General features: G+C 34.1%; 2 protein-coding genes across 2 annotated transcripts; one reads left to right on the top strand and one right to left on the bottom strand.

Moving 5' to 3' along the window:
* Positions 1-180: 180 nt before the first annotated feature.
* Sf3a1 (splicing factor 3A subunit 1) lies at positions 181-3,965 on the top strand. Its single transcript, XM_072009585.1, has 11 exons — positions 181-417; positions 900-1,230; positions 1,313-1,472; positions 1,554-1,835; positions 1,928-2,038; positions 2,111-2,282; positions 2,341-3,024; positions 3,101-3,162; positions 3,274-3,381; positions 3,459-3,632; positions 3,721-3,965. Exons 1-11 carry the CDS (start codon positions 303-305, stop codon positions 3,820-3,822), a joined length of 2,301 nt encoding a protein of 766 aa, XP_071865686.1. The 5' UTR covers positions 181-302; the 3' UTR covers positions 3,823-3,965.
* LOC139990373 (xylulose kinase) lies at positions 3,958-15,575 on the bottom strand. The gene is made up of 13 exons (XM_072009595.1): positions 15,138-15,575; positions 13,008-13,090; positions 12,099-12,252; positions 10,923-11,102; positions 9,177-9,278; positions 7,842-7,973; positions 7,315-7,468; positions 6,420-6,564; positions 5,502-5,791; positions 5,028-5,125; positions 4,707-4,847; positions 4,497-4,623; positions 3,958-4,462 (listed from the first exon to the last, which is right to left on the bottom strand). Exons 1-12 carry the CDS (start codon positions 15,189-15,191, stop codon positions 4,543-4,545), a joined length of 1,614 nt encoding a protein of 537 aa, XP_071865696.1. The 5' UTR covers positions 15,192-15,575; the 3' UTR covers positions 3,958-4,462; positions 4,497-4,542.
* Between the last annotated feature and the right edge of the window lie 7,663 nt (positions 15,576-23,238).

Here is a 23,238-nt window from a genome sequence, read left to right as displayed (position 1 = left end):
TTTTTTATTTGTTTCATGCAATTAAAGGAAAATTAATTATTTAGACATATTACTATTATATGTATTTATATTTAAATCGTATTAACAATATTTACATATAAAATCATTTTCTAATTTTTTGGCTCATTGTTGCATGTAGTAGCTATTTCCTGTATTAATGGAAATTCAGCTTTACTTCATTCAATAAAATGCAATGCATTTACGTTGGCAGCACTGTGTTACGTTCTAGAAATGTGTACACAATAAATGACACGAGGCATTAAGTTTTCTAAAATTAAGTGAATAAAAATATATTAAGCAGCATGCCTGCACAGGAAGTTGCTGTGATACAACCACCAGCGACCGAGAATGAAGAAAATACGGCACCTTCATCTCAACCGATCGTGGGTATTATTTACCCTCCACCAGAAGTTAGAAGTATGCTTTGACAATATTTTTTAATAAGACAATACAATGCAACATTCATTTTTAATTGACTTCTTAACAATGTTTTGGAATGATCACGTTAACATTTGTTTGTACATTTATTGCATATTGAAGTAATAATAAAAATAATTGATTAATAATAATAAAAAATGTTGGTTGTAATATATTAATTCATGTATTGTATGTTATTAACAAATTATTACATTACTTGTCTTTAATTTTGCTATACATAAGTTTCTCTACATTTTAATGTTATGTAATTTCATTGTAAAAGAGAAATAAAATTTAGAAGTTTATCTTGATTATATTAATTTGCTATCTTTTAGTTATTTGTAAATGTTTCTAAAATTTCAAATATATTATATTAAGTATAATAAAAATTTGCTATATTTATACATGATTTTACATTTTACAACAATTATTTCTTGCCAATTCATTGATATAAATATAATCTTCCTTATGAAAAATTTCAGATATTGTTGATAAAACTGCTAGTTTCGTGGCCAGAAATGGACCAGAATTTGAATCAAGAATCAGACAAAACGAATTGGGAAATCCAAAGTTTAATTTCTTAAATTTTGGTGATCCATACCATGCGTATTATCAGCATAAAGTAAAGGAATTTAAGGAAGGAAAAGGTCAAGAACCTACTATAGGGACAGGGCCTGGAAAAACAGTTAATCTTGCTGCTCATCAAAAGCAGCAAGAAATTTTGAAACAAGTTGAACAACCATTTATTCCACGAGATACTCCCGCAGAATTTGAATTTATTGCTGATCCACCTTCTATTTCAGCTTTAGATCTGTAAGTGACTCAATTAAATTCTTCATCTTTCATGTAATTATACAATAGTATATGATATAAAATATATGTGATTTCATTTTAGGGATATTGTAAAATTAACAGCACAATTTGTAGCCCGTAATGGTCGTCAATTTTTAACTAATTTGATGAATAGAGAACAAAGAAACTTCCAGTTTGATTTTCTACGTCCACAACATTCTTTGTTTCAGTATTTTACAAAACTCTTGGAACAATATACTAAGGTAGTACAAAATTTCATCTTTTTTTAAATTGAAATCTATAATTAGATCTATTCTTGAATTTAAGTTAATTTAAATTTACAGGTATTAATTCCACCTAAAGATTTATTACCGCGACTACGTGATGAAGCCTGCAATATGGATAAAATTTTAGAGCAAGTTAAATATCGCGCTGAGTGGTTAAAGTATCAAGAAGCTCAAAGACGCAAAGAAGAGGAAGAATTGGAACGTGAAAGGGTTGCATATGCACAAATTGATTGGCATGATTTTGTTGTAGTCGAAACCGTTGATTACCAGCAATTTGAAGTTGGTAATTTCCCTGCACCAACAACGCCAGATGAAGTTGGTGCTCGAGTACTTATGCAGGTAACATAATTCTACTAATTCTATGTCACAGTGAAATATCGTAATAAAATTACAAGCATTTCTGTTTTTCTAATAATTTTTTAAATTTCTAGGAAAGAATAGAAGAAGGTGAAGATGTAGAAATGCAAATTGATAGTGAAGGAGAGGATGAAATGCAAAGTCGTACAGAAGGAGAAAAAGATCGTGCGAAAGACAACAATCAAGTAAATATTTTATTCATTTAATAATAAGAAGCAACTAACACTTTCATATTAATAACATATGTGTATTTTAAGGTACAAGATATGGAAGAGGATTCGAGTGATGAAGATGATGTATCACCTCCAGGTGATACTCATAAATCGAAAGAACCAAAACCACGCGATAGTAATAATATGCAACCTCCGCCTTTGCCACCAACTCCAGGAAACGTTGTAGTAAAGAAGGGATATGATCCTAAACAACATTGTAAGTGAAAAAATGTTATATGTATAAATACAAAATTACAGTATGCCTATTTTTACAGCAATTAAAACTGCACGTCCTGCTGCTCCTGATGAATACTTGATATCTCCAATCACTGGAGAACGTATACCCGCAAGTAAAGTCCAGGAACACATGCGAATTGGATTATTGGATCCGCGTTGGGTTGAACAAAGAGATAAACATCTTGACAAGTTGGCTCAGGAGACAGTATTTGCACCTGGTACAGCGATTGAAGCCAGCTTGAAGCAACTTGCTGAGAGGCGTACCGATATTTTCGGTGTTGGTGATGAAGAAACTGCAATTGGTAAAAAGATTGGAGAAGAAGATAAAAAGAAAGATGACAAAGTCACGTGGGATGGACACACATCAAGTGTTGAAGCAGCGACGAGGGCTGCTAGAGCGAATATTACTTTGGAAGAACAAATTCATCAGATTCATAAAGTTAAAGGACTTCTTCCGGACGAAGAGAAAGAAAAGATTGGCCCGAAACCTGCTAATCGTGCAGCTGAACTATCACATATGGCAGCAGCTGCTTCGAAACCTCAAGCTACATTAAAGGCACCACCTAAACCACCAGCTCCGAAGCCAGTACCGGTACCAACGCAACCACCACCACCTCCTACTATGAGCATGCCTACTATGGGTATTCCTCAGCCAATGATGCCACAAGCACCGATGATGATGATGGCCCCTATGCCTCCGATTCGACCACCACCGCTTATGAGTGAGTAATTTTTATACAAAATAATAATATTATAGGTTGATCATAAATTAAATATTTTTATTTTGTCTATTTCTAGCGCCAGCAATGTCGCCATTTATGCCGACACCGCCGCCGATGCAGCCACCAATGGCATCTGCTGTAAGTATTTGTGAAGTAAAATAATGTTTAAGTAGTTCAAAGGTAGCACTATCTACTATCTCAAAGTAAAAATATTTTATGTACGTATGTTTATCTTACTATTGTTTCTAGATTGGATTAAAACATACTACTGAACCTATGGAGGAGGAACCTCAAACTAAGAAACTTAGAACGGAAGATTCATTGATACCAGAACAACAATTCTTAGCTAGAAATAAGGTATTTTATCAACAATTATGGTTTCTATACATTCAAGAATTATTATATGTATTAAAACATACATTTTATTTTTTCAGGGTCCTGTACAGCTAAATATTGCTGTACCAATGATGACAGAAAAAGCAGAATGGAAGTTAAATGGTCAAACATTGAATATTACTTTACAATTAAGTGATACCGTGGCAACAATGAAAGCTCTTATTCACGAGCAAACTGGCATGCCACCTGGCAAGCAGAAGTTACAGTACGAGGTATTATATGAACGATTTAAGCTATATAAGATTATCTACATTTATAAAAAATATTTTTAGTTTCATATATAATGATTTTTTCTTTCAGGGAATGTTTTTTAAAGATAGCAATACTCTTGCATATTACAATTTAACATCTGGCAATGTAATTAACCTTTTACCAAAGGAGAGAGGTGGCAGGAAAAAATAAAAAGGGAATTACATAATTATACTTGGAAACTTTCACATTATTGTTTAATAATCAATTTATTTTATATTAAAGATTTAAAGATAGATTTCTATATATTAAGAAATGATATCGCTTTAAACAAATAAAACACCTATTAAGTTAAATTTTTTTATTATAACTTTTATTCTAATTTTATAATAAGTTAGCATTTAATAAATTAATAATACATAATTAATAAAATTTATAAATATACAAATACAAAATTATTTTATACATAAGTTTAGTTCTCTCATTTTAGGAATTGCACTTAGGTTACCTTGTACTTTTATCAGTAAGGTATTAGCGATTTGTAATTAGCTAGATCATTTAATATATCATTGAAACAGCACTTGCAAAATATTCGAAGTAATATTTGTATGTTTTTTCGTATTTTTACTTCTATCTCAATGATTCTTAGTAACTTCTTAAAAAAGCATTGCTGTTTGCATAGGAGATTCAAGATATTTCTAGTACCTTTGATTCATTTATTAAAATCGAAGTAGTTTCATTACTTGAATTTTAAGAGTAAACCTCTAAAAATTGCATAAAAAGCATCGTATAAAAATTTTTCAGAATAAAACTATAAATATCGTTAATATTAAACTGCTCTAAATGCAGCAATTATTTTAAATTTTCAGCTAATATGATGCATTAATGAAGGCCTCTTTTTTTAAATGCTCTTGTGTTATCCATGTATAATATTTATATAGTTTGTTTTGTACTTGTCTTATTTTTAATTGTCTCTACGATCTTTCGGTAACGTGCAACCATTGATTTGTATATCTAAAAATATAAAAAAATTTTTTCTTAAATACATAATATTTGGCAAAATGTAAACTTAAATAATAATTGTACATATTACTTACTGTTTCTGCATCATTATAAGGACGGCATACAAGTGTCGGTTCTGGTAAGCAGCGTGTTATCTCATCAAAGTTGGATTCATTTCGCAATAAACCATGTTTTGCTTGATAGGCTGCACCCATCATAGCCGAATTAGCTACTTCCTGTTAAATAAGATTTAAGGATATTGAAAATGTAGTTATAATTTTTAGGATAAAAGAATATTATACGAGATCCAAAAAATAAATATTTCTAGATTGATAAGAAAAAAGGTATATATAAAAATAAGATCTTAACACAGACAATATTTCTATTTAACAAATTAGAAGGATAGAAATGATTACCGATATGTATACTGGTGAATTAAAAACATCGGAAAGAACTTGAAGTATAGATTTATTTGTGGATGCACCTCCTGTAGCAATAATACGTGTATTTGGCCCTATAGGTAAATGCCAAAAAAGATAAAAATGATTTTTGTAATTGAAAGTTTACATTTCTCTGAAAAATTGTAAATTTGTTGAAAATCATGTTCTTTTGTAAAATGATATTACAATGTATTACATATAAATATCAAAAATAAAATAATTATTAAAGAAGACATATTATAACAAAATTGAATTCTTCGATATATAAATATTGATAGGACAGTTTCTTTAAAATCTGATAATTAAAGCAAAATATATACCGAAGATTTAACTCATTTAACTTATCACAGAAGGCACGCATCGCTTATATCTCTAAAAGTTTAAAATATCCTCGGTTATCAAGGGGAGTGTAAGAAAATTGCAAGAATATTTTTGTAATTTGTAATTTACCTATAACAAAACCAAAATCTTCAGCGTGAGCTCTTTTTGCAACGAATTGCCCTTCGATCAAGGCTCTTACTTCCACCTCCTTTGAACTGTAACGCGATATTTCTTCGTTCGCTTTATTGAATCGATGATCACCAATGACAAATGGCAAAATTTCTTGTGCATCGAAGTATAAACCTAAATTTCCAAAATTTCCCCGCGGCGTACTTTCCAGTAGCTCGTTGAAGATTTGCCAAGAGCCTTGCGCCGCACTGTCACGTATTCTTTCGCGAGTCAAAGATCCATTTTTGAAGCTAGAAATTTGAGATTGCGTACTCTAGTTTTCCGATCATTCATACATTTAATCTCTTATAGGTAACATTATTTGGAAGAATTAAGACTCGTTTTAATGAAATGGATTCTATACAGATATATCTAAACGAAATGTAGACCGGGTAATCATAGATCTATATTATTTAGATATTTTAAAGGATCATTGTATTATTTTTTACGGGATCGTAATTCATTTATTATGTTTCCTACTTTTTTTTCTAAATAATTTCTCTTCCATTAATATTTTGTAACATGTCTCTCCATATTTTACTAACAATTTATAATTTGAAGAAATTATATTTTGTTTTATACTGTCAAAAAGTAAGTATTATCTTCCTCTAAGATTTAGATAAATACAAAAAACAATGATTAGGTACGTGATATCCGTATTTAACTGGAAGAATTTATTATGAAAATTCATGCTTTTGTAACCACAAATGGGAAAGAATATATTAATTTTACCTGTACTTTCTACGATTAAAGACTATGAAATATTCTTGTAAATAATTATAAATAATTAATGAAAAACCGTGGAACACTTTAAAAAACTACTAATAAAGTACCGATGAAGAAAAAATTGTATCCTAAGGAAATAAAACGGTGAGTTACCAAAGTAAAGCCATGTAAGCGTTATCATCAAGAGGATTGCAAAATATGTGTCCTTCAAAAGCAGTTTTCGGTTTGTTCAACCATAAGAACAGAGTATCACTTGTCCCCAAACTGCAAGCGATGTCTCCCTCTTTCAGTCTCATTCCTGTATAATAATAAATAAACGTTATTTATCAATTGTTTGTATTATCGAGATTATTAATAATAAAACTTATTTATTAGCACAATAAATCCTACCTGCATTTCTCTACCTCGAGAAATAAATTTTACACGCAAACTTTAAACATATTCTCGTTCAAATTGAATTACAGCATATTTTACACTTCATTAAACTTGTTGCAATTTGTTCAAGCATTTCGCTGTAGTACGTGTGAACGTAAAAGAAACCAGCCTAAGGAAATTTGCATGTATGTACTCCTATATTTCGATGTAAAACGTAGTTTCTCAAAAGTGTCGTTTTAACGGGCGATCGATTTTAGACGACGTTGCTTTTACGATAGCACGTTAGAACGTAGTTATCGAATTTTTAAGAAAGAATATCAGCGTTACCAAACGGGAAAACGAATAAAAAACTTCACACGAGGAAAATGATATCGATAGGTTAATTAAATATCGAGCAATACGGAATTCATTTAGCAGTTTCCTTAACAGTAAACTGCAAATTATAGTTCAAGCGAAAAATCTCATTAATCATTCCGTATGGGGAGCGAAAGTCTATGGGTATCTACGCATGCCGATTGGAAATGTATTTGCGTGAATATTCATGAAGGCGTTCGTTGCTCATAGAATCGAAACTTGTTGTCAAAAGGCGAAGTAGCGCGTATAAATTAATACCGTTCGCCGAACGAAAAATTATTCGTACCAAAACCGTGAGATCAGCGAATAGCTTGCTTACCTATTAGAGAACCTGAGTTGTCGCCCGTGAACGCAATTACACGGCATGCCTCGTCGAAGCCGAATCTTTCGACGAAATAGGACGAAATTGGACCGATATCGCTGCACGAGGAAACTGGTTTCCCGAGTTTTTCTCGTAGACCAAGACCGCAAGCCTGAACAAACACCGGTCCGATGATAAATAGTGGAAAAGCAATGTACGTACGTAGTACGCTGTTTGCGTTATAGGTCATTTTCACAACAAATGTAGAGGATCTTAAAAGATTTAGATTTTGATATAAACATTTCGACACATACACACATAGACATATATGATTCTGTTTTAAAGAAAGGAGAATTTTCTATTTTTGAATTTTTTAATTTTTCGATATTCGAATTTATGACTTAAAAGATCGATTGAACCGAAGCATATAGATAAAGTTGAAAAGAATGTTTATTTCTATTGCTGGTGAAAAAATGCGAACGTTTTATTGTATAATAGTTTACCGTATTCTGAGAAAATCTAATAATCTTTGATAATCCACATACCTCTAATAGGACGTCATCCCAATCTTTTGTATGAATATTTAACAAGTTCATTCCAGAGCCATCGGACCAATCGATCGGCGCGAAATCGCCGAAAAACAAGGAAGCGAGGAAACTGCTAATCAAAGAGATTCTCTGGAAGAAGTATTAAAAACGAGTTAACGTAAAAAATGACTATAAAATCTTATTCAAACGCCTTATAATATATGTATAATGCGCATTAGTGACGAATATACGATAATGTTTCAGGTTTTAACAGCTAAATCTTGTCAGTCTATTCTGTGGGTATAATCAGGCAAAGGAATGTTGTGTATAGTAATTTTTTGTTGTCCTATCGTTTGTTATTTTATTATAATTTTTTATTCTATATAAATAAGCGGTCTATGTTTCTACATATAATATTTCTCGTTCGATTATACCCATAGAATATACTTATTTTTGCTGTTAAATCTTAGGACTTAGGACATTGTATATTATTGCATACTAGTTATAATAATGCTATGAACATTAAATAAAATCTCTGTAAATAGGAATTCTCAGTTTGTTAAAAGTAGCACTCTTTGAAAATATTTTGGTTATTTTAGTTTTTAGTTATTATTAGTTATTGATCAAAGTAATTAAAAATCTATGTGAAAATCATTGCTATTGCGATTATAAAAGTGGAGCATGTTACGAGCAATCTATTTTTGGACACGTTGTTATTACATTTCGGATATTTATGGAAATTCAGGTTTTTATGAGATAGAACCTAAACAGAGATCTATTTCGATCGATATTATTGTGCATATCTTTCAATATTCAAGTAAACAGATTCTTGTTTTTCTGTTAACGTAATTTCCATATATTTCTATACGACCAAACACGTTCATACAAGTCGAAATAAATTGCCATAAAGCTTTTCAACGCTTAATAAAAAACATTCTGACGAATAATAGAAATATTCTGACTGTCCATCGAAAATCTATCGGTTTTACTACGTTTCGTGGTAACACCAATCTCGAGATTCGTATCGAGAATTAATTATTCGCGTACATTCTCTGGCAGCAATTTTTCTATAATCGCAATAAGAACGACCTAAATAGAAATGACATCGAGCTAGACGATATATCTATTAAAAAGGAACAGTTCAAACAGGCGAGTAATCATCGTTATCAGGTACGTTAGTATTCACGCGTAAAGCCACGGGTCATCGGCAGCTCACACGAGAAATCAGAAACGTAGTTAATTGCAGTCTAAATCCTTGTATCAGACCACACGTAATCGAATACCTCGATCGATCGCAGTCCTGAAAATTTGTCAACGAAGTCGGCAGTGTAGATTTTTTTTAGTGGATTATACCTCAGTGTTGCTGTAGGCTTCCGGTCTGGTGCGTGCTATTTTTGCTATTTGAGGCCCTGAGAACCTTTCGTACGCCCGTGATCCCGTTATCTCCGCCAATTTCTGCAATCATGCAACCACGACAGATCGTATAAAGATAATTGATTAGCGTGTTAATCGGCGTGCGTCGATTAATTATGAATCAGTCCAATTCTCGTCACCGTCGTCGTCATCGCTCGACACTCTGCCCGTGTTGCACATGATTTACACATATAACATGTACATAATTTATCGTTTATATAAGTATTTGCATATTTGCAAATTATCGGAAATACAGTGGCTCGTAAAAGTATTGAAACTGTTATAGACATTTTTATTAATTTAGTAATTCTTATTGATATTCGGACATTGTCACGGTGTTGCAATGGCGTTATTGAATTACTTACTTTCCGCTATATTAAAACATTTCTATTCTCTTTTTACTTGCATCGTCTGCGTTGAAATCATAGGAACGATTCGTCTTATTTATTACGAGTTAACACGCCTCGTATTTTCGATCGAAAACTTTTCTAAACGCGTGCCATTCTTCAAAAATCCTCGATCGCCATTCCCATGAATATTCATCCGTGTCAAAGAATTAATTTACAATTTGCATACTTCGTAAGGCCCGCCAATACGATTTTATATTGATTCCCGATCGTATCTGTTTACGATAATCTCTTTTTTCTTCGCCGACGTTGCTCGATGTTCGTTGACGAAGTCGAAAGAACGAGAAAATAGAAGGGAGAAGAGAGGCTTTGGTGTCGTTCCATTCCTCCGCTGGATATTTTTAAATCCATTAAAAAGTCGACGTCGCCCGTCGCCGACCTTCGCGGCGATTAATTAAATATTTTATTGATTTTCGTCGGCTATCATTGCAAACGAAATTGATCGGCAATAGGTGTTCGAAACAGCATGTCGTCGACGTGACATCGCACGTCGATAATGATATTACACGCGTTACTGTCCATAAGTATGTTTAGACACCTAGGACGATTCGATCAAAAGACTCATATTTTCGTTATATTCTCAACGTTATGACAGAGGAACGTGCCTCTATCATTGAATTCTTTTCCTTTCGTTACGACTGAGACAAGAATGCTCCGTTAAATTTAACCCAGCTGCGATCCGCGAATTTTCATATTTCGATCTTGCTCTCATTTCAGCGAACAAAAAGAATTTTTAACGTTCTAAGAATTTGAAATAGCATTGGAACGAGAAATCACGCGTACCAGTAAGATTTACTTGGTATTTCGTTTAAACTAAAGACACATATTTCCTAACGTTAGGAAAATATAATTTTGCTGGAAAATTTGGTCGCTAGAATATAGCAGGGTTAAACTGAAACAAGCAATATATCTGCATCGTTGTAAATTCGTGTTTACCTACAACGAATAGCTGACGCGTTGTAAAATCTGTAGGAACATTTCGTACAGACTGTTTAAATCAAGCTTGGGCAAATTTTATTTCAGATAAGGACGAAAAATAATAATTTGAAATAATGAATTATCTCAGGTATTCTTTACTTTGTCAATAATTAGATTTATTATTATTTAAATCAGTTTCAATTAACTATTTAGCAAAATAAAATTATATATTACTTAGAGAATCACTTTCCAAATATCTTATTTAAGTATTACCGATTATTTAGATAATGCCCAGGCCTGGTTTAAATATAATGGAAGCAAATTAGCGAAGAGAAGTTTGGAAGAAAAAAGAAACGCATACTTCTGGGCCATCGACGATTTCATCTAACATGTTACACTCTTTGGTGGTGCTGGAATCCATCCACACAGGTGATGTTGTCACCGAGAAAGAGGTAACCAGCTGTTCGTGCAAGAATTTCGTAGGATCCAATTGTTGCAATTGATTTCGACTGCCCTTGCCCCAGTAAACTGTGCCATGTTGCTATGTAATAACGAACAAAGATAACATTATCGTCTGGGTGTTTCTAAAGCTGTAAAATGTTCGTGTTTATAAGGGTCGTTTATTGCGAAATTTACATCGATACTTACACGTTGGCTGAAACGTTTTTCACTGCGATTCTCTGGCGTTAAAACTTCAACATTTATTTTCGTTCATCACACAAACAAATGAAAATTTCACTTATATTTAATATCCAATTCCTAACAAGTTAGCTTGAAACAATATGCAATTTCGACTGATTTATTGTTCTTACTTTAAGAAGTAATTTCATTTTATGTAAAAATTCGTTTTCAGCTATATAATCGAATTAAGTAGTTCGGACCTTTTAAATACTATATTTCGTATATATTTGAATCGTAAATTATGTTATGAAATACGAACTGACCTCGTTTCAATTATTCTTGAATAAGAAGTACATACATATGCGTGTCTGTGGAAATCTCTACTTCCGGCGCGGTTGACATAATATTTATTTGCGGATTGATTATTACTTCTCAAAATACGTTCAAGCTAAATAATATGCCAGAACGAGTAAAATAATAATTTTCCAAATACTTTATTCGAATAATGCTTAACTCTGTCAACGAGATCGAAACTCAAGAAGTTGTAATTAAACGATTTGTTTGCGTCAAAGAATGAAAAAAGGAATAGATAAGAGTCATTATATATCTATTTTATGGTAATCAACTGTTCTTTTTTATAGTTAAATCAGCGAACGTTGCTGTATTTAAATTACCGATGACAACAGATATTTTTGTAATCCACCGTGTTTCAGTTCTTAAACGATACTCGAAATAATATGAATATTGCATAGAGATACTTCTTGAAATTTATAGCTTTGGTAATGTTACATAGCATTTTGTGACGAAGCTTAATTCACATGGGAGTAATTGAAAAGACAGATTTACTATCAATATTATAATTTATGAACCGTGACGTTTCTATTCCAACGTTCTGACGTTTACAGCGTTCTTTTACCTGTGCGCATCCGGAAATAGCGGCCACCTTGCTAAAATCGACGCCACACACGCGCAACTTATCGAGAATCATGTCCAGAGCCTTAACCCACATCAAAGTGGGAACCACCACTACGTGTGGCTCAGCTTTTTTCTGAATGACGCCTCCGTACGTTCTAAAATTGTCCAATGTTTAATAATTAAATGTAACAAAATTTGACATTTGTACGAGATATTAAACATCGTTGAGAGTATAAATATATTAAGTGTAGAAAAGAATTCGGTATTTTAGCTTTGTATATTCTATTTCGTTATTACAAATTCGCATATCTTAGTGCCTTTTATAAACATGAAATTTTTTTCTAGATAGTGTATCGTTCAGCGCACTGATTCTGCTGCGATTCAAAATATAGTTGCAATGAAATCGACCATGATACGATTAGAAATTAACAAAAATATTTTATACTCCGTTGTAATCTTCATTTTTCCTGTATAAATCACCAAGACAATAGCAATAAAAAATCCAAACAGAACAATAATTACGAAGAGTCGTATTCGTCATAAAAAATTCATTTGGGAGAAATTTGTTGCTTGTTACGAATTGTATTTTATCAATGCTTTCTTTCTAATGTGAGAATGTGTAAATAATGAATAAATAATTCTCGAATTGCTTAATGCTATTGCTTAGACCTGAACTTCTATGTACTTTAAAATATAATGTTACAAATCGCATCATTGCTTATGTATTGATAGATTGAGCGAAAAGATTTTAATATTGTATGTTGCATTAGTCATTTCATGAGAAATCTTCGTGGGTTTAAGAGCGTTAAGAAACGTTTAAAAAAATGTATGTCAAAACGTCAAAAGTGGATAACATGTAAAAATATATAACATGAAAGTATAGAAAAACATGGTATTTAAACATATTTACCTAAACTCTGGTAGATCATTGTCAAACTGTACACTGGTTTCATGGAGAACAGCGAGATTGTTATCGACGACAACTGCTTTCAACTACAAATGTCAAAAGATACTTGTTAACGGCCTCTTAAATTCGCAATACTACGCTGTTCTTCGATTTTTTATCTACATTATCGAATAAGTTATGTGCAACAAGGCTACCATGTGACATAGCATGGTCAATTAGTTATGCTACACTATAATGTAATGCGAAATTTAAAATTCAAAACTTTCTACCATTTTTCGTATCTACTGTATGAATATATACACGTGTAACGTTTAAATATACTACCAATCGTGTTTGATAAAATAAAAAAATGTCCAGATGTATCATCGCCTATAAGTTTAATCATAAGTACAAATATCGTGAAACACGTAAAGTCTCAAGTGAAATTAAATGGACAAATAAGTATCGTTATTAAAATGGATCATGGAATAGGATAAAATATCAAATCAAATAATATTTGGTTGAATAAATAAAACGAACAGATGTTCTAATAAGTAGATACTTATGATCGATAATGTATATATCATGAGCGATGGTTTATACAACAGAAATTATTATGTAGAATCCACAGATTCACAGATCCACAGATTGTCGGGTATTTAATTTGTCGAAAGTTGACAAGCAGACAACATTCACGTCTGATGGTATCGATTATTCTTGTATATCGCTTATGATTCACATATTTCTTCATTTTTAAAGGATCAATAATTACGACGAATTTAATTAACGAATAGATAAAAATAAATGTTTTATACGAATATGGTTATGTTACGATACAGTCGTTTATGATTCATGGATTTTTGATCCGAAAGATGTGCAAGAAGCACTTTGCAATTTTAATTATCATTTCGACAGCTTCTAGCATTTCGCGTTTTTCGTTGCAAACGAGATACGCATTTCTTTCGCCCGTATCGTCCTACTGCTTAATGTTATCATTATGTTAGATAATTGTGACCCATCTGACGCGCGTCACACGCAGCGAAATGCTTCTTGTCAACAACTTTGAATTTTCGTATCATTTTAGTGTATTATTGACTGTAATATTTGTTTATACGTAAAAGCTACATGTGGTAAATTTACCATTAGACATTAAAGTATCGTTAACTTAATCAGAGTAATTTATTTTATTAATAAGAAATTAGTTTTTGTTTTATTAGTATAACTATCCTTACGAGTCAAATTATTCCTAATTTAATCGTAATTCGTTATTTAGCATATTAATAGAAAATTAATTCATTGATAGAACTTTATGATCTTCCTGAAAAATAAATTTCAATGTCGTTATATTTCTTCAAGGAAAAGGGTTACATAATTGTAATGATAGAGTATGTTGTATAACTAGAAACTTGAGAGTACGATTTCAAATATTTGTCAGTAGAGATAATACAAGGTATACTGCAATAAATATTTGAAATTTAAGGAATCAAAATAGAGTAAATGTTTAAATTAGTTGTTACAAAATCAAAATTCAGTTTATCGACATTAGGATTCACAGTATGGTTTTCAAAGTGTCACAGGAAACAAGATATGATCAATACTGCTAAATGAAAAATATGTTTTATTTGATTCGATCCTTGTCAAGTGTTTGTTTTTAGTTACATTTGTAATCTCTAGAAAGAAGTACAAAAATTGCATAGTTACAATTCATTGAAGAGTAACCTCTTATAATAAAAAAACATTTATAAGATTAAATAATTTTCCTAGATTTAAATGAAACGCGCGTTGTCACGAGCGTGCGCAGTAGATGCTGCGCACTAAGAATTCAGTATCGTCAAGCATTATAAAACCACAAACTAATAAATAAGTCTTCGAACGAACAAATGGTAAACTACTATGACTCATTGCTGTATAACTATGATAATTATGTCACACGTAGTGTATAAATGTACACGAGCGGGAGCAAAAAAGGCGGAAATAAAAATAAGAAATAAGAGGAAAGAAAGGATAAAAGTGGTATACAAGACTCGTGTCAACGATGAGCAGTTTTATATGACGAGAAAACGCGTCGGTCGTCGATGATTATTCGCTCAAAGCAGATGTTCGACTCCTGATAAAAAGCGGTACGCGAGATTATGCTGTTTTTTAAGGGTTTACCTGCTGCGTGCTGAGATCAAGCCCTAAGTATGTCGCGTTTGAAGCAGCGCCCATATTTCAATCGTAGACTGACACGCAATGCGACGAAATCGTGGAACAGATATGGCGTAGCAAAGATACAACGGAACCGATAGGTTTGAAAAACAGATACACTTCACTGTACGTCCGTGCGCCTGTTTCAAGCTCAGGGCACTAATGTTCGAGCGGTCTAGTCTGTTTGTGGTCTACACTCGTTCCCAGCACAAGCCGAGGCATCGTTACGCGCTGTTTCGCGTCGCAAAGTGACTAAATGGGAGTAATCTTATCGTTATTATTAATATTATAATGCTGTTCGTTACGTAAAGCAGATTAATACTCGACGAAAGTTTACTCGAGTTAGCGTTATTTGGTCTCGGAACAACATTTCCATAACATTTCGTACGCGACTGAATCGTCGCCGTGCCACGACGAAGAGGTTAAGTTTCCGTCGATACTGATTTTCTTTCTCTGGGAACACCGAATTTCTTTACCGGCTGATCTATCACGTTGGTGTTCATAATAAGCGTACACCTGTGCTGCACCTGCTGAGAATTTCTCACAAGATAATTAAACTACCTTCGGCCATTGTTAGAATTTGAATATAAATTACCGAGCGCAAATTAAAGCGATTTAGTATCTTTCTATAAAACATGTATTTACTTGAATGTAATACGTGTTCTTTCTATAAAATATGGTAAAATTACGATAACATTATGTTGTAGAATACCACAAGATGAAGGCATATTGTGATAAGAATTTATAATTATATTTATGATAATCTTACGTTTGAAAGTATGCAGTGAAGTTGTGGATATGATTTAAGTTATGTGTTATGCAAGTAATGCGACTTAAAATTATCGCAAAAAAGATAGTGTGCGCATTTTGATATTTTTTGAAGAGATGGAAATAAAAGTAAAATTCTTTACATTAATAGGATTCGCGATACTGGTTTTTAAACCGGTTTGACTCGTAACTGCGCAAACTGCATAGACGCGTCTACGACATTCTACTAGACAGAAAAAAATGACAAAACGAGCATTTAATCCGCATACCTAAATTATATATGTATTTCTTTCGAAAATTCAATGTGCCAATAAAGTAACGTTTTCAATTAATGTTGATATATTGCACGATATTTAATAGGCATTTTAAACGTTACAAATTTCGCAACATTTTTTAATTTCTGTATTTTATAAAAATATTTTCTTGGAAATATATATTTTTCCATTTTTTAAATTAATTTAAATATATGTTATTTATTTCTTCATATATAGAAAAGAAAACAAGATACCGGAATTTTAATTTTTAAATTAATCGATTGATTTTAAATTAATTTTCTATTTAAATATCTAAACAACATACAATCATCCATTTTGCTATAAAAAAGGAAAAAATTGAAATTATAAAATTTCAAAAGGTACTTTCATCTATCAGTTGCTTCAATTTAAAATTAAATATAAAAATGATTCGATAACGATCAAGAAAAGAAACAAAATAGCAATGCCATAGATTTTATTAAAATTTTTACAAGAGATGGAGGAACAGTCCTACAAAGAATCTACACGCTATAATCCTTATTTCCACCTAGTCCATTCCCAACCACACGGTACCTCCCCGGTAAAGTTTCATGTTTTATTTAAAAAATACGGAAGAACGGAACAAAATCTCTACCACTGGATGAAGACTAGCCGTCGAGAGGAGCATAAAATATAGTTCGGTGCATTCTTCGGTTTGCCAGCGGCGGGCGGCGTAGTCAAAAAGGTAGGCTCGCGTCTCGAAGATCGAAAGTAGCGTAAAAATAAAACGTCCGATGTCGGGGCCGTGAACCATTATGTGTAGCAGTACCGGGGCATAAAGTCTGTCGAAAAAACAATTATCAAGAGCCAGAACCATAATAATTTGCGAGAAGTATCGTCGTCCTGTGTAATGCGTCGTTTTCTCCGAAAGACGAAAACGAGGAGCCCGAAGGCGAGCGTGCAACGACGCCGTCCGATACTGGGTGGTAAGTCCATGGTGCATCGCGGAGCAATCAGTTGTAGCAACAACCTCTGCGACCGTGCGCTGGTAGTAGTGCATTGGCGGTCGGTAGAGGGGCGAAAGTATGACGAGAGAGAAGCAACCAGGAGGGCGGGGGGAGATTGTTAAGTTATGTTAGTCGATGTACGGGTTTGTTTGCGTAGTCGGTGACGGTGTAGAAGCACGCGGCGACTGGTAGAGGAAAACGACGGATGAAAAGAGAAGAAGAGGAAGAAGACGAAGAAGAAGAAGAAGAAGAAAGAGGGAGGCGAGGTTGCGATCAGGGTGCCAGGGGGTCTGGCCCAAGCCTGTTTGTCGGTCCCGTTGCCTTATAATCGTGGTATACAGATAATGGTTTGGGTTAGGGGACGCCAGGATGGTCCGCGCGAGAGGGGAACGCGAGGGAAGAGATCAGAGGGAAGGATGCGTATAGAGGAGCCGGCAGCAGCGGCGTCGAGACAGGGCAGTTTCGGACGCCCTGCTCCACCAAGACGAGAAGAACGAGCCGACGCACGACCAATCGAGCGAAACTTTCGCTGGCTCCGCTTGCTCGCCGTTTGGCAGAGCTTTTCTTTCTATCTTCCTCTGTTCGTGGAACCATGATTTCTGACCCTACGACGCAACATGAACCTGAAAATGTAATTACCGAGAAAGCCCACTGGAGAACGGTTTCGCTGACGGTGGAACGCGGGCAGCTTGTTTGAGGAATGGCTATTGAAAAATGTAGTATTATGCTGATACGCTTTTGTAGTAGATTTTGTAATAGAGTTTTGTAAAGGAGGAATGGAAAATTTTGCAAAAGAATGTTAAATGATTACAGAGGGTAAAAAAAAAAACACATTACCGATTAATTACTGACAAAACAGTTCTTCGTTAACGCTTAATATACAATACCGCTTAGAGATATACCATTAACATGATAATTTGTATTTATGTTTGTTTTGTGGATGTTTTTCTAAAGTATGTTCGTCTAAAGTTTATTCAAAGTTTAGCATATTTCAGTGGGTAGGCGAATCTGATGTAGGATACCAGACACGGCGATTATCTGTGGGGCACGTTTAACGAGAAAAGGATTGATAGATTCACTAGAAAAATTTTGCTCAAGTTCTTAGAATTTTATGACAGCTATAAAATATGATAGCACAATTTTATTGGTCCTGATCAATTTAACATTGTTCAGTCTACAATCTACATCATAAAAGAATGATTATATTTCATGATATGAAAAGGAATGCAAATATCAATCAGTTTATTTATGTTCGAGACGTTCAATTAGTTTCAGTTTGTCATCATTTGCATTTGATGTCTCGGCATCTATGCGTGATTACGTAAAAAGAAAAATAATAAATAATTCAACGGCATATAACTCATAATATCAAAGAAGATTTTTGCTTCGAGATAAATGTTTGAATCATGTTTATCTGATTTTTCTTATTGATTATCACTTTTTAATAATGCAATAAATTTAGTTATATCCACTTTTAAATTGAAATTATGTTACGAACATTTAAAACCATTATCAGTATTCAAAACGCACTACTATTGTAAAAAAAACTTACATAAAAACAGCACGATGTCCATAATTAATGCAAATCCTGCGATTCGTATACAAAATAACGAGGGATCTTATACGTGAGAGTGTCAGAGTACTATTAAATTTCGATACGTTAAAGATAAATCAATCATTTTTGTGGTAAAAACAGTAATAATTTTCGCTAGGAATATTTAACTTCGAAAACTACAGCTGGGAAGTTAAACCAACGAAAAATCAACTCAAACACAGTCAAAATCCAATCACTTTTTTTGACATTCATTCATCAATTCATAATCAACTAATATATTCGTAGTAATAAACTTTTACACCTTTGAATATCAACCCTAATATCTTTATATTATAATATTTCAATAGATACGATTTAAATATTGCCTTCTTGCCGTTGCAAATCTTCGATTGCTCGAATTCGCGTAACACGACTAACCCAAGCGAGACTTAACAGTGAGTTGAATGCGTGTTTAACGCGTGCGGCACGCGAAAGAACGCACCAGCCGTGTGTCGCGTTGGAGCTTGACGGAGTTCGATGTTTTCCACATTGACAATGTGCCTTACGTGGAAGGGGATCGAAATGGAGACTCGACCGGGAAATTTTTTGGAAGAGTAGAGTTTCATTATCTAAACACATCGTCGTCGAATATATCGACAGGGTAGCGGTGGAAAAAAGGCAAGGGATGATAGGGGTGGTGCAGAAGCGGCGGATGGCGTCGGCGACAGCCGGCAGAGCCACGTCGTCGCCGTTGAACGGACGACGACGAAACGACGGCCGGCTCTCTCGTGCAGACGGACGAAACTGTGGAGTGAGACGAAAAGGGAGAAAGAGACAGCCGGGCGCCGATTCCAGCGACCGGCCGGCGCTAACCTCGACGCCAACCGTGGAACGTCGCCGACGTCGCCGACACCGTCGCCGCCACTGGTCGACCCACGACACCACGACGAAGACGATGACGACGACGACGACGACGATGTCGACGACGACCACGACGACGACCACGACGACGTCGACCAATGCAAGAATACTTCTTCTGTTGGCATCGTGGCATCATCACGACGGGGGTGGGAACTTTGCTCATCGGTCGCCAAGCTGGAGGGCGCCCTACCACCTTACTACTCTCCAGCCCTATCGCATCCCTCTTTACACACCGACACATGTTTGCTTTGGTATTGTCAGTTGAATTTCTCGATCCCAGTATACGTCAATAGCATGATGTTTTGTTCAGGAATAATTATGAATCTCGGACCTGCACGGCGAACGGTGCCAGCGAGTCTTTACTATCTTCCGCTTTCTTCTTTGGTTCGTCTCTCCTCTTTGGAAAAACCGAACGAACCCGCTCCCTTCCTCTCCCTGCCCCTTCTGATTGTTTGATCGTAAGAATCGTTTGTTCCGGGAAATGGCGTTTGGTTTTATGGTTCTTACGGAATTCATGTAATATCGATCAAACCGAAAGAAATGTTTTCAAAACCTGTTTACCACGGGGAAACTTTTCCTCTTTGAAACACGCTTACGCCGGACCCCGGGGTAATCGTAAATAAATCAACGATTGAAATTAAGGTCGCGTCAGTCTGGACGCGTGAAAGGTTATTAGCTTCTTGCTTTTTAATCAAAGAAATGCAACAGCGTTATACGGTAATATATACTTATGCGTTTATGATTCATATGGGGTGCCATTTTTCTTGTCAGAAAGTGTTACAGTTAATTTGTATCTTTAAGGATTTTTAAACAAGGATATTTAAGCATGAGAAACTTACAACAGATATACGTGTTATTTGAATCTTGCATTTAATAACTTTTATGAAATGAACATACTCGATTAATACATAGATACATATGTCTTATATATAGGTTTTAATATATTCCTGTGTATAAGTGGAAATAGTTTACATTCCATTCGCTCCCACCGAAGCATTTCCATGCGTTCTATCGTAATATCGTCAAGCATTATTAACAATTTCATTATTATTTCATTGCTATCATATCATAATCTTTAGGTCATTTCTCAAATCAAACTTTTTTCTATCATTAAGAGACTCCTCGAGTTTTAAAAAACATATCAGAAAGTCGTTATTAATACGTTTGATTTTTCATTCAAGATTTTTGTAAAACCTTCTAAAGTCTTTCTTTTCGACTAAAACGAAAGCAAGATTAAGATATGAGAAATTTCAGAATTAAAAGATAAAACCTACGCAGATGTTCATTTGGGCAAATAACAAGTGCTATGTAAGAGGACTCATTGTACGTGCCCCATATGCATTTGTTAAACATTACAGAGATATAAAACTGTATTGAATGGTGATTCGAACGATCGATTTGTCGTGTCCCTAGATCCAGTACGATAACTTATTTTTTTGGCGGATAGAGACGGCGCCTGTGTGTATAGAGATTGTTCCCTCCCGGTTACCCATGTTTTAACCCATGCCAGCGCCTACCCCCGGCATATCCACGAAAAGTAGAAGCGACCATTGGGGCGGAAGATGACTACGACGGCTCCAGCGTGGGGCGCCAAGTGTTTTGATGCTTGTTATGCGAAGGGGAGTTTGATAAACAACGAGTTGGAGAACGAAGCCGGACCTAGATCGTCACCATCACCTCTTCCACCCACACTCGAGACCGACATCCGACTGACTGGCTACGATTGTGTCATTACAAGAGAATTGATATCACGATGCTATAACCGTCCCTTCTTGCTTCTCCCTGTATGTAGTGTACAACAGTCTGAGCGAAGGGTGCTCGTAAAATGGAATCGCTAACGCGCGTTGATTGCTTGGCAACAAATTGAAATCACCGGTACCGTTACAAATGTGCAATAATCCGTGGAATCTAAAAGTATCCGGCAGACCTTGTTTCGGTTTGTAAATTTCCTAAATAATATTCTATGTAGTAAAAGATGAAGGAAACGACAGTAAAAGACGAGGGATTATTATGATCTCGATGGTGTGAAGTCTTCGGAATTTTAGAATCTGACCGATCTTTTATTCGTACGAAAGGGACGATAGGATCATGTTGCAATGGAATACATTTTTATGAATTTAATATAATCGAACAAATCTGATGACACATCGTTGTACGTAGAAAATTATATTTGACTCTCGACTGGGTTACAGACGAATTAAAACCAGGCGCGGACTAACAGTTTCAATTAAAATACTTAGTTCTAACTTGTATCTTATATTTTACGCGAGGAATATTATTAATAGTGATTATATTGGTCAAATTTGAAATAGGTTTTACTCCTTTGAGAACTGAATTTTGGTTTAAAATACTAAAGGGGAAATAAATAATGATTATGATCACAGTGTTAAAGAAAACAAAATGAAATATTTATTCAGCGTAAACACAAGTTAATAAAATATTGTAATTCTGTTTAAAGTTTTTCAAACATTACGTGAGAAACAATTGATAGGTTGATTCTAAATAACGTGTTAAATATCAAGTGAAGCGAATGATGCTTGAAAGCACTTAAATTTTTGGTTATCAAGACTCGTCGGATAATTTATAATGTTGCATTCCAACGGTACGGAATTAGATGCACTAATGATCCTACCCATTCCGTTGCACCCCGTCGCTATCATTATCCACGTTCCGTCCTCGCAGCCCGCCCAAAACGAAGCATGCATTTAAATGTATGTGCTTGCCAGAAATAGTATTTGACTTTTAACGAAACAAGCAAACATACGTTTAGCATTTATCTGTGTACCTACTTAGCGGAGGAAAAACATGAGTATCCTGAAGATTACGGATTGGTTAACGTGTTACGTACTCTGTTCCAGTATAGAATAGTTCATTCCACATTCCAGCAGTATAAAAGATAGCTAGAAGTAAAACAGAAAAAAGAATAAAATTGATTCTTTTTTTAAAGATTCTTTCTTCCTTGTATCCGTAAGCATCATGACACATCGTGGTTATATTTATGATTAATAATGTTAATCACCGGATCTTATATTTATCATTGTGGTTATCTTTGTGTTGGTTAAATTGAAATCTATTTACAATAAGTCGATTAGAATCAAAATCTATGTTCCCCGCCGAAGATTAGATTTCACAATTTTAGCGTAATAATAGCATTTATTAATTACAATTCAAATGGGATTACTAAAAACCTCAAACAAACGTGTACAGTGTATGTACACTGGCTCATGAAAATATTCAAACGCTTCTGGAAATTTTATATATATTTTTGTATTATATAAAACATTTTGAAATTTCATTGACGCTGTAACGGAACACGGTCATCGTGATTATATTGGTCAAATTTAAAACGGACCTGAAAATGTATATAGAAGTTGCAAGATATTTATTGGAAGTATGCTCTTTATAGAGGTCATCAGAGCATTTATTTACTATACATATTAACAGGCCACAATATGTAATGAGACTATCTTTAGCACTAATTCTATGTTTACGACTACTATTCACGCTGTATATTAACTTGTCACTAGGGGTATATTCGCAATAAATGTCGTGTAGCTTCTATATTCAATTTTGGATTAGTTTCAAATTTTAGTACATATTATAAT

The sequence above is a fragment of the Bombus fervidus genome, chromosome 8, assembly GCF_041682495.2.
Source record: "Bombus fervidus isolate BK054 chromosome 8, iyBomFerv1, whole genome shotgun sequence".
NCBI lineage: Eukaryota > Metazoa > Arthropoda > Insecta > Hymenoptera > Apidae > Bombus > Bombus fervidus.
Note: the sequence above shows the minus strand (reverse complement) of the source record. Positions and strands in the feature narration are given on the sequence as shown.

Bases quoted from the DNA above. Each gene is read 5' to 3' on its own strand.
- Sf3a1 (XM_072009585.1), top strand. From the start codon at position 303: ATGCCTGCACAGGAAGTTGCTGTGATACAACCACCAGCGACCGAGAAT. The intron at 1,836-1,927 runs GTAACATAATTC...TTAAATTTCTAG, and splicing joins GTGCTCGAGTACTTATGCAG to GAAAGAATAGAAGAAGGTGA. The intron at 3,633-3,720 runs GTATTATATGAA...TTTTTCTTTCAG, and splicing joins AGCAGAAGTTACAGTACGAG to GGAATGTTTTTTAAAGATAG.
- LOC139990373 (XM_072009595.1), bottom strand. From the start codon at position 15,191: ATGGGCGCTGCTTCAAACGCGACATACTTAGGGCTTGATCTCAGCACG. The intron at 12,253-13,007 runs GTAAATATGTTT...GGACAATTTTAG, and splicing joins AATGATCTACCAGAGTTTAG to AACGTACGGAGGCGTCATTC. The intron at 4,848-5,027 runs GTAATCATTTCT...CTTATTTAACAG, and splicing joins ATTCACCAGTATACATATCG to GAAGTAGCTAATTCGGCTAT.